This window comes from Elgaria multicarinata, chromosome 2 (assembly GCF_023053635.1).
Source record: "Elgaria multicarinata webbii isolate HBS135686 ecotype San Diego chromosome 2, rElgMul1.1.pri, whole genome shotgun sequence".
Classification (NCBI taxonomy): domain Eukaryota; kingdom Metazoa; phylum Chordata; class Lepidosauria; order Squamata; family Anguidae; genus Elgaria; species Elgaria multicarinata.
In genome coordinates, this window is record NC_086172.1 from 65830093 (window position 1) to 65844301 (window position 14209).

The 14209-nt window shown below is 41.9% G+C and overlaps 1 protein-coding gene across 1 annotated transcript in view; it reads left to right on the top strand.

The window, feature by feature from the left end:
- The window catches only part of ESYT3 (extended synaptotagmin 3), a 47955-nt gene that overhangs the window by 9932 nt on the left and 23814 nt on the right, over window positions 1-14209 (top strand). Inside the window, exons 4-9 of the mRNA XM_063116637.1 lie at window positions 30-106; window positions 7033-7099; window positions 7214-7303; window positions 10039-10094; window positions 11051-11171; window positions 12816-12989. Of these exons, the coding sequence (XP_062972707.1) occupies window positions 30-106; window positions 7033-7099; window positions 7214-7303; window positions 10039-10094; window positions 11051-11171; window positions 12816-12989 (585 nt within the window). The remainder of the gene's footprint in view (window positions 1-29; window positions 107-7032; window positions 7100-7213; window positions 7304-10038; window positions 10095-11050; window positions 11172-12815; window positions 12990-14209) is intronic.

Consider the following 14209-nt stretch of genomic DNA (forward strand, 5'->3'; position numbering starts at 1 on the left):
GCCAGTAACGCCACATTGTATTTTTTCAGTGCCCTAAAATCAAAGGAGTGAAGGCCTATACCAAAGAAGTTGATAGAAGACAAGTGATCCTGGACTTGCAAATATGGTAGTACAGAATTGCATTCTTTCCTATAGCTTATCACTGGAAACTGTCTGATCAGCTACATTCTGGCACATTCTGTGGGCTGATTCTGGCACATGATTGAATTGCTTTCCAAGAAATAGTACTATCAAATGTGAAACATAATGGTTCCAATGTATAATGTGTTCTGCTCTCCTCCTTCCCACAAAGGTCCTTGACCTCAAAGAGCATGACACATGTCTTGACACTGAGACACTCTTGAAAATAATTTGGAGCAATGCTGAGTCCGTTAGGAAATGCCTTTTATTGTTATTCATGTAATGAAGGCAGAAATTGTGCAAGGACTCCGATCTCCATGTTTGCACATGGCCTTGTTCCTATTCGACTAAAGATAAAACGGGGAGGTGACAGCTACAAATGTTTATGTAACACATGTGCATTGCTTTTAAATGTACTGTAGTGTGCAGGCAGCAATGTAGGAAGACAATTCCTTATAGCATCTAGCTACACATTTTTCTCACTAGTCTTTCTGCTCAGAAGTGAGCCAGGTGAAACATGCCTTGTTGCGTGGTGAGACTCTGCAGAGGATTGGCTGTCCTGGGCAGTTGTATTTAGGATGTGATGAATTTGCAGGAGTCACAGAACTATCTTGTAGCCACCCAGAATCTAGCCTGCCTGGTTGTGGTGAATGACTTGAGGATATGTGGGTAGTGCCTGTGGAAACTTATAAGCAGAGTTATGTATATTCTGCACAAGTGCAGAAAAAGTCACGGAATTTTATGCTGAAGGATTCAGCATCCTGAGAATCTCAGCTTTCTCTCCAAGTTCATAGCCCTTATGGTTATGAAAATAGGCTTTAAAGCAAGGGTGGGCACCTTGTGGGCCTCCAGATGTTTTGGACTGCAACAGACACCAGCCTTTGCCATTATAGCCAATGGTGAGGGATGATGGGAGTTGCAATCCAATAACATCTAAAAGGCCACAAGTTGCCCACCCCTGCTTTAAAGAGTGTAATGAAAGGAGTGACAAAATGCTAATTTGGTGGCTCCCCAAGTCTTCTGGAGCAAAGTAAACTACTGCTGCAATGATCACCAACACACACCCCTTGGTCCTCAGGAATCCTCAAACATTTCCTTTTGCAAAAGAAACTTAATTCCAGGGCGGGGGTGTGTGTCTTAGCAGACCACTTAATCAATGTTTTTGGTTCTACACATCCAAGCATGTAACTCATATTTTAATAACTAATTTTGCCTTCAACTGGTAGTTTGTAATGGGAGAATGAATAGACCACACCAGCATCCTATTATGAAAACCACATTAACCTGTTGGATAATCCTGCCCTGGTCAAAGTGGCTTCTGTCTCCATTGTCAGAAAAAATAAAGTGCAGGGCCAAATACAGGTAGCCTGGATTGTTCCAAAGCCTTTCTGTGGACCACCTGAACATAGCTCAGGGACCTCTATTAATAGTCTTCTACAGAACACAGTTTGAGAACCTCTGCAATAGATGATTTATGGCTGTTTCACTCATGTAACACTTTGGAATCTGTGGTTACTTAGTGTTCATACATAAAAGTGCCGCTTCCAGTAAAGCTGCTCTTGGTAAAGTACTGCATGAGTGCTGGCTTGTTTGAACCAGCTCTTTGCCAGATGTGTTTTGTGGAAATACTTTGGGAGGGTAATGTGTTTGGCAGTTGGGGGGGGGGGTGAATGGGAACAATACTGGAGAGCTGTTTGTCACCTGGCAATGCCTGCAAAGAAGAGATGTGGGTGTCTTCACAGACAGGGTTTGAGTGAGGAGGGAGTTTTCCATTACAAATAGGTCAGTCTTGCTTGCTTGGTATCCACAGTCCTCCTTATGAGTCACAGAGGATGCTGTTATGAGTTCACCTGCTAAAGCAATAAGGAATAGCCCAGTCGAGGGAGGATTCAAGTGGACAGAAAAACCAGGTCATCCAGTTTGACAACTTGGAGAATGCTGCCTTAACCTGTGAATTGGGAGTAGGTGCCAAAACCTTCCTACAGTTCAGAGAAAAAGTGGGAGCAGCTGGAAACTGCTGTTCACATCTGTAATGGGCATGATGCTTCATTACTTTCAACATGGTTGAATCTGACCAAAAAAGCCAAAGTAGTTAAATGCAGAGAAGTACACCTCACTGTTTGAGCTCCATCACACCTTCTCCCACCCCACCCTCCTCTTTGAGTCTGTGGTTTCCCCCTCTGTTTCTTTAGCTAGTCTTAACACTGGGCACTTTCACATTTGTACATTGTTGCACTATTTCAGCTCGTGTATCTTTTTGCCTGTATCACTACTGTGCCTGTGAAAACTCCTGCCCCGCCCCCTACATTCTCCTTCCCCCTGCAGTTAATTTTTTATATTTTACTTTTATTTTTATTTCTGAGCAAATGCAATAGTATGGCAGCCTGAAACTGCACAATTATGGTGAAACAACACACCATGCTTTCCCCTAAGATCATATTAAACAATATAAGTGAAGAGAAAGTATTAAAATTAGTTTTTGGAGAAGTTGTGGTCAATGTTGGCATGGCAAGGGGAAGCCGACATTGTTCTGGTCAGGAAACCTGACATGCCTACTCAGGACTAAGAACCATAGAGGAATGGGACCAAGTCCTGGGCAGATGCAGAGGCGGCCTCACTTGCCTTCTCCATGGGGTGTTCAGGCACCCTCTCTCCCTCCACCTTCACGGTTGAGCAGTTGAGTGGAGAACCACCCCACCCTCTTCTTTTGTCAGTGAGAACGCCCTTCGACATACATGCCCCAAACAAAAAATGGGATGGTCTGATATAGCTCAAGGACAGCAATACACAGGATGGAAAAGCTTTATTGCACATGGAGGGGGGGGGGAAATGGACTTTCCCTGCTCCAAAATAAGACAGAAAAGGGGAAGAGCCGCGATGAGCACAGGACAGGGGTGACGTCATGTGAGTACCGCCCTGCGAAAACACACACCAGGATGGTGAGAGTGCGATAAATCGCTGATGTGATGGAGCTCTTTGTGTCTTGTATTGTATTTTTAACTGTGCTTTTAACTTCTTTGATTTTATGGTTGCTTTAATTATTATTTTCTTTTATTCTTGGTCTTATTAGTAGTAGCTGTCGTGGGTACCATTTTTTGATAGAAGTGTGGGATATAAATCAGATAAACATGAGTAGTTTGGATAAAATGTGGATGTTCATTCAATGCACATCCAAATATGTGTCTCCATTCTGCCAACTCTGTGCAACTTGATTGGACTGAGTGCTTTTGGCCCTGAGTGCTTTCCAAGTCTTTGTGAACAGTTTGCATCTTTTACAAAGGGTTGAGAAAAATTTCCAAGAAGGAGAAATGCATTTTGCAAGTGTTAAAAAGTTCTAGAAACATGATAAACACCACCACTGTTTTGACTCAACATTTGTAGGTTCTTCTCTTTCCAGATGATGATGATGATGATGATGATTTCTCTTTTCACACTCGTGGCAGTTTTTCTAAATGAATCTGATGGGCTTTGCCAAGTCATGCTGTCTTTTATAGATTCAGGAATTTCCTGACTATTGAGCACATTTTAAGTATGACACTTGTCTGGGTGTTTGTGTGGATGTATTTTGGTAGGTCCAGTTTATGCAGGTTTTCAGTATAGTTTTTTGATGTGATGCCAGTGACTGATGTTGTTGTCGTCATCATCATCATCATCTTTTTACAGTATATTATACTACGACTTTTGTTTGTGTTCAGTGATTTAAGTTAGTGTAGACAGGTGTTGATTCAAGTTGGTGTAGACAGGTGTGAAGTTGTGGTATAGAGAGTCAAATATACCTAAGGCTCAATTTGTTACTGGTTAGTACTAGTTTCTATTTAATTGTTTTGTTGTTGTATATTGTCCTGTTAAAATTAACACGTGAAAACTGTTGCAGCACTATGTGATCCCCTATCTGTCACATGGCAACATAACTGATTTCCTAGTTTCATCTATTACAAATGTGATCTGATCATCATGGCTAGAAAAACAAAGGATAAAACTGAAAGACTAGTAACATGTAGAGTGTAGTTACCTATTCAGCGTAACCTACTTTTGAAACAATGTTATGAAATACTCACATTGTTAGTATAGGCACAGTTTGGGAGAATAACAGCTGCAATAATTACTATGAAGTTCTCCTGCCCCCACCCCTTGGCAGATATTATTGTATTTTGGCTTTTCTGTTGCCAACAAGCTTCACTGGAAGGCATGGTTCATGAACAACATTTATTTCTGCCTAATCATGGGTATGTCTTGCAATCATCTCAAAATCAGTTAGGAGCCAAGGTTCTTGTGAGCTTAGTTCATTTAAGCATCAGAACCATTTAAATACTTGTGAAGTGACTCATACACGTGTCCAGCAGAGTACAATATATGAGTGAGCCATGATAAATTTAATAGTGTGTGTCTTGTGCTGTGACATAGGAAGTAGTTTGTGAAATCGGGATCAAATTAAATCTATGAGTAGGCATTAGTTCACGGTCATGCCTCTGTGACAAGCAAACTGTGTGAAATCTTCCCTTAATGGAGGCTGCAGCAAACCAATACTTAAACCAAACTACCCCTTCCTCCTCATAACTTGTAAGCATAACTCTGTTTGGTCCTGCTTCTGCTTCCACCACTGCTAACTGATCTGTTATGTGGCAGCTACTGGAGTTTAAGTGTGCCTAATTTGTGAGTCATGGAGGCCCAAAACATTAGTTTCCTCAATAGTTTGAGATGGGTGGTTCTGGAAGAAATCATGTTATGGTTGTAGCACCAAGTGTCAGGACAATGGGCTCCATCACACCAGTGTTTTATAGGGTTACCATATTTTGGAAACCAAAAAGGAGGACAACGTGGTCGCCCCCAAGGGGCGTGTCCGTCTGATTTTACAGCACTCATTTAAGACAAATCTGTTCTACGTAACATCTTAATGTTAAAATCACTGAAATAAAGAACAAGTGAGAGATTCAATGTATCTGAAATTAACTTCACTCACTCCTACTTTTGTAGGTTTTGCTGTACTTTGAAGCTTTTGCTATACTCTGTGTGTTACATTCTCCTCTTCCCTCAAATATCTTTTCTGACTGTATCTTCACTCATTGCAAGCTGCTGTTGTTAACAGGGTTTGCTACTGGCCCCAGATCTGTTTCAAATTTGGTATGGCTAAAGCTCTACCTAAAAGCTATTATGGTGCCAACTTTCAGCTCTTTATCTTTAAAAATGACAGTTTAAAAAATAATTTTAAAACCTCATTTTTTAAAAAAAATTCCTAAAAAATCAATGGATGAACGGATCTGTTTCAAATTTGATGTGGCTAAAGCGCTACCTAAATCCTTTCATGGTGCAAAGTTTCATCTCTTTATCTTTAAAAATGTCAATTTTAAAAATAATAATTTTAAAACCTCAATTTGTAAAAAATTCCTTAAAAATCAATGGATGAACGGATCTGTTTCAAATTTGGTATGACTAAAGCCCTTCCTAAGAGCTACCATTGTGCCAAGTTTCATGTCTTTATCTTAAAAAATGACGGAGTTATAAGCATTTTTGTTAATTCCCATTAGAGCTGCTCTTTGGGGGGGGAATCCAGATTTCCCCTCCCCCTCCCAGATTTGCCCTCAAAAACCTGGACAAATCTGGGCAAATCCGGTCATATGGTCACCCTAGCTGTTTTATCACACTCTCGTCATGCTTGGTTTGCGGTTTTGCAGCACAGCACTAGATAACGTTGTGCCTGTCCTGCAGACACCCTGCCTCTTCCCCTTCCTTTTTCGTGTTTTCCTAGAGTGGGGAAAGTCTGGATTATTTCTTCCAAACAGAATTAAAGCGCCCTTCAGCCCCTGTGTGGTGCCATCCTCTCACTATTTCTTTTGTTAGGGGCATGTGCTTTGAAGAGAGAACTTGCTGACAAAAGGGGGTGGGGCAGTTCTCCTCCTCCAGCACTGTGTCGGTAAATCATTAGACAACAAATATATAGTGGGGGGGGGGGAGCCTACGCCCATCACACTGTTACAACCAGTGAACTGGAGGCAGAAGGAGAAGGGGTGGAGCCAGGTTGAGTGGAAGAGCAAACAAGCAAAAGGAGGTTTCATCAGTATAGCACAATACCACAAACCCACATGAAAGGGGCCATTAGCTTGATGCGCTAATGAAACAGAGCTAGAAATCACAGAGACAAACTGGGGGGGAAGTAGGTGTGATGGAGCTCAATGTGGAGGTTTGAGAGATGAGCCTTGATCTACCAAGGGGAGCTGTGGAGCTGCTGGTCCCTTGCAGACATGCATTCTCCACAACATCTAGGTTTGATCAGAAAAGCTACTTGCTCTTTCCCCCTGCTCTTTCTCATCATAATCATTAGTCCCTTCTTGATCCCTTTATACTTCCTGCAGCACCTGGTGTGTAGAGCACCTTAGCTATTCTCCCCCCTTCATTGTTTATAATCAGATTCTGCAATTCCAGAATGAGGATTCAGTTGTAAATTCCTGTAGTATGCAGGTGGAAACAAAACCTTTCAGGTTCTAGAACCCACCGAACACCACCAACCTGTCCCTCTTTCCACGAAACTCTAACCCAAATATTTTCCCCTTTCTTGATTGATGTGATGCTTTGCCCCATATCATCTACTTTTCAGAAATGTGCCACCATGCAGTAGAAAATATTTGAGTGATAGATTTTCTTTTTTATATTTTGCCTACTTCCCAAAAAAGAAGGGATGAGAAGATTGTAAACTGTATTTGTTTAGAAACCTTACAAACTTTATTCACTCAAAGAAACTTGTCCACTCTCTCTCACTCATAGAAGAAGCTCGCAGCTGAGTTTTCTTCTTGATATTTTAATAACTGACTTGCCACTAAGGAAAGCCCTTTAGGACAAGAAGAACATTTGACATTTTGGGTCTTATGTACTTTTTTATTGCAAGTTAGTGACATCCTAACACAAACTCTTTCTCAGCTATATAGGGGACTGTGAAATTCAGATGGAATTGTCCAGGTTTAAAGTAGGAGTGAAAGGAATACAGGTGGGTACAGTACAGCTTACATTTATTAAATTGTTTGAGATACTTCGTACATTCTACATATTTTTTTCTACGTGTCTATTAACTAAATAATGCTACATTAATCTTTTTTTTCAGTTGTATGGAACATTACGAGTGATACTAGAACCCCTACTGACAGAAGTACCTTTCTTTGGAGCTGTAACCATGTTTTTCATCCAGAAACCTGTAAGTCAACTGTGAATGCTAGTCAGCTTTTGATTTACATATTGGTCTGTGTATATTTTCAGCTTTCATAATGGAATTGTGAATGCTGTCCTTCTAAAGTATAGAAATTGTGAATGTATATAAATATCAAGAAGAGTGCATGTTCTACCTATACAGCATTTCTAAACAAACAAACAAAAACCAAAAAAGAAATATGGCTCTAAAATACACTAGTAAAGTGTTACTATAGCAATGATCCTATGAAAATAACAAAGTTGTATTTGATTGCAGTACAGGGAACTGTGTTGCCTCCTGTGTCAATTGGAATTTATTTTAAGTATTGCTATGGTGCCTTTCAAGATACAGCCTTTCCAAGAAGGCTCACATACATAAATTTAAAACATAAAAACTAAAACAAATCTCATTACAGTAACCAACTAAAGCTGCAATCTAAAAACATTGTGTAGCTGAGCCTAGCAATCATGGAAAACCAATGGAAACCAATTAAAAGAAAATTGACAGCTGTTTTAAACAATTAAATAATAATAAACCCAGCCCAGCACCTCCACTAAAAGCACATCAAAACAAATGGGTTTTCAAAGCCAATAAAGATGGAGCCAAATGTATATCCTTTGGGAGAGTATTCCACAAATATAGAGCCATCACCCAAAAGGCCCCGATATGCAAGATGTGTGCAACCTTCAATACATAAAACTTAGCCGATAAATATATAAAACTTATCTGAAGTCAGAAGTATCTCTGCTTCTCTGTTCAAACCAAGATACCCACTCTCTTTGTACAGGGTCACATAGGGGTAGGACAGAGGGTCAGTGTATTATCACACTAACTGCTAGCTAGATAATTCCTCCCAATGTAGTCAGACCTGCGGCATCTGATCCACAGGTTATATAAGCTATCACATCACAGGTTTCAAAAACAAGTCCACAGGATATTAATGGCCCTCCCCCTGCCTCCAGGTAAATTGTTGCATATTATTGGCCTGCAAACAAGTGGATGAGGGGAAAGAATCAAGTCTGTTACATTTTGCAAGAGTTTGGCTGCCTGGTCAGCTGAAGCCAGTGTCACAAGTGGCTATGTACAAACCTGGTAACTATGTCAATGGATTGTGTTGCTGTGGAAGGGAGTGGGGTGCTGAGGGGGGAATCTCCAGACTTGTATGTGAAAGGTAAACTTAAATCACAGTAAACTGACCGAGATATGTACTTAAAGGATAGGACTATTGATGGCTCCTAGTCCTGATGGCCCTATGCTGCCTCTAGTATCAGAGGCAGTATGCCTGTGTACATCAGTTGCTGGGGAACATAGGCGGGAGGGTGCTGAAGCACTCATGTCCTGCTTTTGGTGTTCCATGGGCAGCTGCTTGGCCACTGTGTGAACAGAATGCTGGACTAGATGGACCCTTGGTCTGATCCAGCATGGCTCTTCTTATGTTCTTACTTATTATTAAAGGGAGCACAGAGTAAAGGAGGAGTACAAATGTTTTCTAAACGCCTGTAAACCTTTTGCTGCGTTCTGACAAATGGGAGCAGCAATTAAACTCAGCTAGTAAATCAGAGGTGCAAGGTGGGGTGGGCATAATTTATAGTCCAACTCTATGCTTGTTTTCTCAGAAGCAAAATACACTTTCTTCCAGGTTTGTGTGCATAGGAGTTAAATCACTGAGATTTATTCTCATTGAGGTTTATCCTCATTTTGCACATTTCCTAGAAAGATAATTGCTGGATCAAAATATTTTCCTGTCTGAAATAAAGCCCAAATAGTGCCCTCACCCTGCCATGGCACCATTCAGGCAGTATGTCTTCATGGTCCCACCTGCAGAAGGTTGCTTCACCCTGCTGTATTGCATGGCTGGTCCTGAGAAGGACGCTTGCATTCTTTTCCGAGGTCTGTGGTGTTCCCCATTGGATAGGAATAGTAAAATGCCTTTGGCTGTCTAATGGTATAGAGCTTTCAGGCTGTAATGTCATTCCTAAAACCAGCAATGTGAGTTCTGGACTTGGTTAATTGCTTAGACATACCCAGTAGATGTCTACCGAGTTGAGAAAGTTGACACGTGCTGACTGTGTGTGCCTCACATAGCAAGTATGTAGGAAGAATCCAAACTGTCCGGCAGGCTTCTAGCAGAGGAAATGCTGCGAGGCCTTGCTTACGCATCTCCTTCTGACAGAAGCCATCCAAGCACATGGTTGCCCTGAGGCTGCCATGTTGTAATCTTAATTGGTTGTTCATGGAATTTGTGGCGGCAGCCAATCATGTCTTCATAATGTGCCTGAGTTAGTTATGACCACATGACTCTTCAAGGCTTCAGAGGTTCGTGTGCAATCTGAGCTTACTTGGGATGTGACCACATAATCCTCAAGCCAATCTAAAAAAACCACATGCTAGAGACAAATGGAAAGTGTGTTTATTGTGTGGTTTCAAATGTCTGAAGAGTTTTGGCCAATGTTAATTGTGTTAATTTGAGTCGGATTTCTTGGGGTAGAGCACTTACGTTGCATGCAAAAGGTCCCAGGCATCTCCAAGTGGGGCTGGAGAAGTTCCCAGCCTAAAACCCCAAAGAACTACTGACAACCAGACAGGACAATGCTGAGCTAGGTGGACCATATAATAGGTTCCCGATTTTGACATTGCTTTTTGTCATTTCAATATTAAAAACCAGTTGTGTTATTGAATGTGCAATGTTTGTAGTGAGTGTGCAGTGAGTGTTTCTTTGTTTTTTCTCACTCTCAATGTAGCACTTGGAAATCAGTTGGGCAGGACTGACCAACCTGCTAGATGCTCCAGGCATTAGGTAAGTGCTCAGTCAGGATGGGGGCTGTAGCTCAGTAGTAGAGCTTATGCTTGGCATGCAGGAGGTCCCAGGTTCAATCCCCGGCTTCTCCAGGTATAGCTAGGAAGAAATCTTGTCTGTAACCCCCGAGAGCTGCTGCCAGTTAGTGTTGGCAGTACTGGGCTAGGTCCATCAATGATTTAACTCAGTATAAGGGAGCTTTCTATCTTCCTATCATCTTAAAGGAAAATATCTTGATACCTTAATGAAAGTAATACACTAGATGTCAGAGCTGGGACCAGTCCTCATGTCGCAATGACAAAATGGAGGCCATTTTGAGCTGCCTCTCTATGACAGCTGTTCCACAATGATGGGTACAGTGTACAGAGGCTCATTTTCCATCACTCTGTCACTGTCTGTCAACCCAGCAGGGAATGGCATTGTGAGAACTCTCCACAAAATGTGGGGAGTGATCAGCCACTCTTCAGAGTATGTCATTTGCCACAATTGCAGTGGTGGGGACCTATTAAATCGCACTATGATTTAATTTTGTGGGCATTCATATGCTTGGCTCTGTAAGGAGAGCTTTTGCCACTTCAGTGTGCAACTTCACTTTGGCTCGGCAACAGCACTCAACTAAGGACAAGAGAATATCATTTTCATGGGAAATTTGACCCATTAAAATGTTCTTCCTTGTGCTGTGGTTTTGACTATAGACACATTCATTTTGGATGAATGTTTACTGTTTACAGTAAATGTTTACTATTTACTGTTTTACTCTGTACAGCACCATGTACATTGATGGTGCTATATAAATAATAATAATAATAATAATAATAATAATAATAATAATTTGGAAAGAAGATACCTAAGGCAAGCAAGCTTGAGAGGTCTGCCTGAAATACATGTTTTTGTATATGCATTTTTTAAAAATGAATAAATAATTGTGCATGTTTTATTTGTTTTCCTCATTTCAGCGTATTGTCAGACTCCTTAATCCAAGATCTCATAGCTGCCCGGTTGGTGCTGCCAAACAGACTCACTGTTCCACTGAAAAAGAACATTAACATTTCTCACTTGCGGTTTCCTATTCCATACGTGAGTCATGTCTGAGAACTGTGCTCTTAAGACTTCCTAGCAAGTCACCTGGCTCAAGGCATAAGGTAGAGCTCTCTCTGAAGAAGTGAGTGCTGTCCCCTGGCACAGGGGCTGTCTTCACTGCGCCAGGTTGGCACAGCCTCCTACCCCAACCTCACACTGCCTGAGGCAGCATTGGGTAGTCCTGACACTGAGGAGGAAGCGTGGGGCTTCTGGGTGGCCATCCAGAAGCTCCCCTCGTCCCCTTCCTGGAGGAAGGCACCAGTTACTGGTCGGCTTCCACCAGACTCTGCCCCTGGGTTGGCCCCAGATTGGCAGTGGAGCGCCATTACATGGCAGAAGCACCATGTTGATGTCACTCCATTCGAAAAAGTCAGGGTAAATCACCAACTTTTTCAAAACGCAGCATTGCAGGGAAGCCCCACGGTGGCTGCGAACCTGTGCCTATGTCATCTAACTGACAGGGTGCAGATCCGCAGCCTTTCCCTGCATGTAGACAGCCCCTTGGCTATTTTTCCCCGCCTGCCATTTTGTGGTGATGTACATTGATAAGGCCAGGAACTGGGATAGCAAATTTACAACTTGCCCATACCTGAATCAGAACAGCAGAGACAGAGCTATGAGATGTATGTTCACCTACTTCTCTTGACCACAAATAGTTGTTGGGGTTCGTCTGTTTCTCTCCCCTGCAAACCCTCTCCAAGATTTCAGAGAACTTCGGTTTTGGAAAAGTTTTCTTGTGGGGAAGATAGATTTTTAGTTAGGAAAGGTTTTTTGAGACTTGGTGAGGCATAGACTTGGTTTGCACATCATGCATATCCATGGGTTGTTTAAACCATGGTACTCAAGACCACATGGGGTTAAGCAAGTGAGCATGTTGGCCCCTGATCACTATGGGATAAATGAATTAGAACTCTGGGTTGTTCCTCTCTCAACAACCCAAAATGCTAAGTTCAGACATCCTGATGAATGACCCAGAAACCGGTTAATCCTGGGCTGTTTAGCAAAGCAGAAGTGGTTGAGTGGGTGGGATCTGGCACCCTCACTTGCTTCCACATGGTCATCACTACTCATAGTTTAAATAAGTAATTTGTAGTCATAATGTGCAAACTGGGTCATCGTTTTGAGCCTCCCTAGTTTTGAGTGTCAGGAAATCCACTCAAAATAGATGTGTGTTTGGGTTAAGTGAAGAATATGGAACAGTCTTGGATATAGATTGCAGCTGGTGCAGGTTCAGTGAGTATATTCTTGGTGTGATAGGATTGCAACAACACACATGCATGAATGATGCATTCTGTTTCTCCACTATGCACTAGCAAAGATTTTTCAGAACTCAAGCATATGCAATACACCTTCTTCTCTGATGTAAGGAAATGACAATACTCTACTTTTGGCCACTATTTTATCCATCCCTCATTGGGAGGTACAAAGAGAGAACATTGCAGGTTGAAAAAAAGCCCCCCCAAAGCCCTCTGATGGATTCTTTTAGCAAAATGTTATATGTGTTCTGTAGGCAGCAGCCATTGTCCTTATTGTTTTATTTTTAGGGCTTTCTTAGTCATAACATTTAGAATGTAGAGACTTAATGAACACTGTTAGTAATGGGTTGTTTATTTTAATGTTTGTCTGTGTGTGTGTTTGTAGGGAGTAGTAAGAGTGTACCTCCAAGAGGCTGAAAATCTTGTCCAAAAAGACAACTTCCTTGGGGCAATTAGGGGGAAGTCGGACCCTTACGCTCTTGTTCGAGTTGGCCTGGTGCAGTTCCGAAGCAAGACAATACAAAGAAACCTGAATCCCATCTGGAATGAAATGTTTGAGGTGTTAAGTGCTAATAGTTCTATCTAGAATTCTAAATGTATTACTGGCACAGATCTGTACAGAAGTAAGTCCCATTGATTTAAATGGGGCTTACTCCCAGTTAGGCAGGTATAGGATTGTAGCCTAAGTCAGCTCTATTTTTTAAAATACCTTATCTCTGTATGAGCAAATAAAATTGAGTTGGAGTAGAGGGACACTGTTCCATTAACATATCACTGCTGCAAGTGTGGATAACTTGTGGACCTCCAGATGTTTTGACCTACAACTCCTATCATCCCTCACCATTGGCTATGCTAACTAGGGCTGATGGGAGTTGTATGCCAAAAAAACTGGAGGGCCACGACTTACCCACCCTTACACTTGTGAGTAATTCACCTTTTTTTTTTTTTTTTGCTTACCAGAACTCTGTATCAATGTGTTAGAGAGAAATGTATTAAGTTACATCAGGGTGCAAACCAGCAGGCCATATGTGATGCTCAGCCACTTCTGGTATGACCTGCAAAACCAGTGGCACCCCACTTGCTTTTTTTCCATTGCCCAGCTGATCCAACAGCCAGCTTCTTCCCCATGCCCTGTTTGCTTTCCCTCTCACAGCAACAACAACAAAAAAGCTCTTATCTCTGATCAGCAGCTGGTCAGAGATAAGAGCTTTTCCCTGCTGGGGAGAGGAGACAGGGCATGGGGAAGAAGCTGCTGAGTGATTCGGTCTTGCTTACTTGCCCTGCTTACTTGTAGAGTAAGTAGACATGCTGCTCATGCTTGCTTCTGAGTAAACATACAGAGGCTTAGTATTTGGGGTGATATTTGAAAGTGCTGCTGAGTGATTCCATCCTGCTTACTGCCGAGGAGAAAAGTGTTCCCCATCTCACTTGTGGTGGAGAAACTACATACCCTGCTGCAGTGTGTGTCTGTGTGTGCACATATGTGCAGTCATTGCCCGCCCACCCCAGCAGACAGTGGGCATAGTCCTCAGTGCTGAAAAGGTTGTGCATCCTGAGCTACATGATGGAAAATCAACAACCATTTTGTACATTCCCAATTTAACTGATCATCATAAATATGAGGAGGGAATGAAAGGGCAAAAAAGGCATTTTTTACTGTTCCCACTTCACTATTATGCTTGGCAAATAAGAAACTGTCTTTCCTGCTCAATCAGTAGCTTCAGAAAAATAGGAAGTCCTGCAGTTTTACATTTTACTGTATGTAGTGGCATTTCAAGA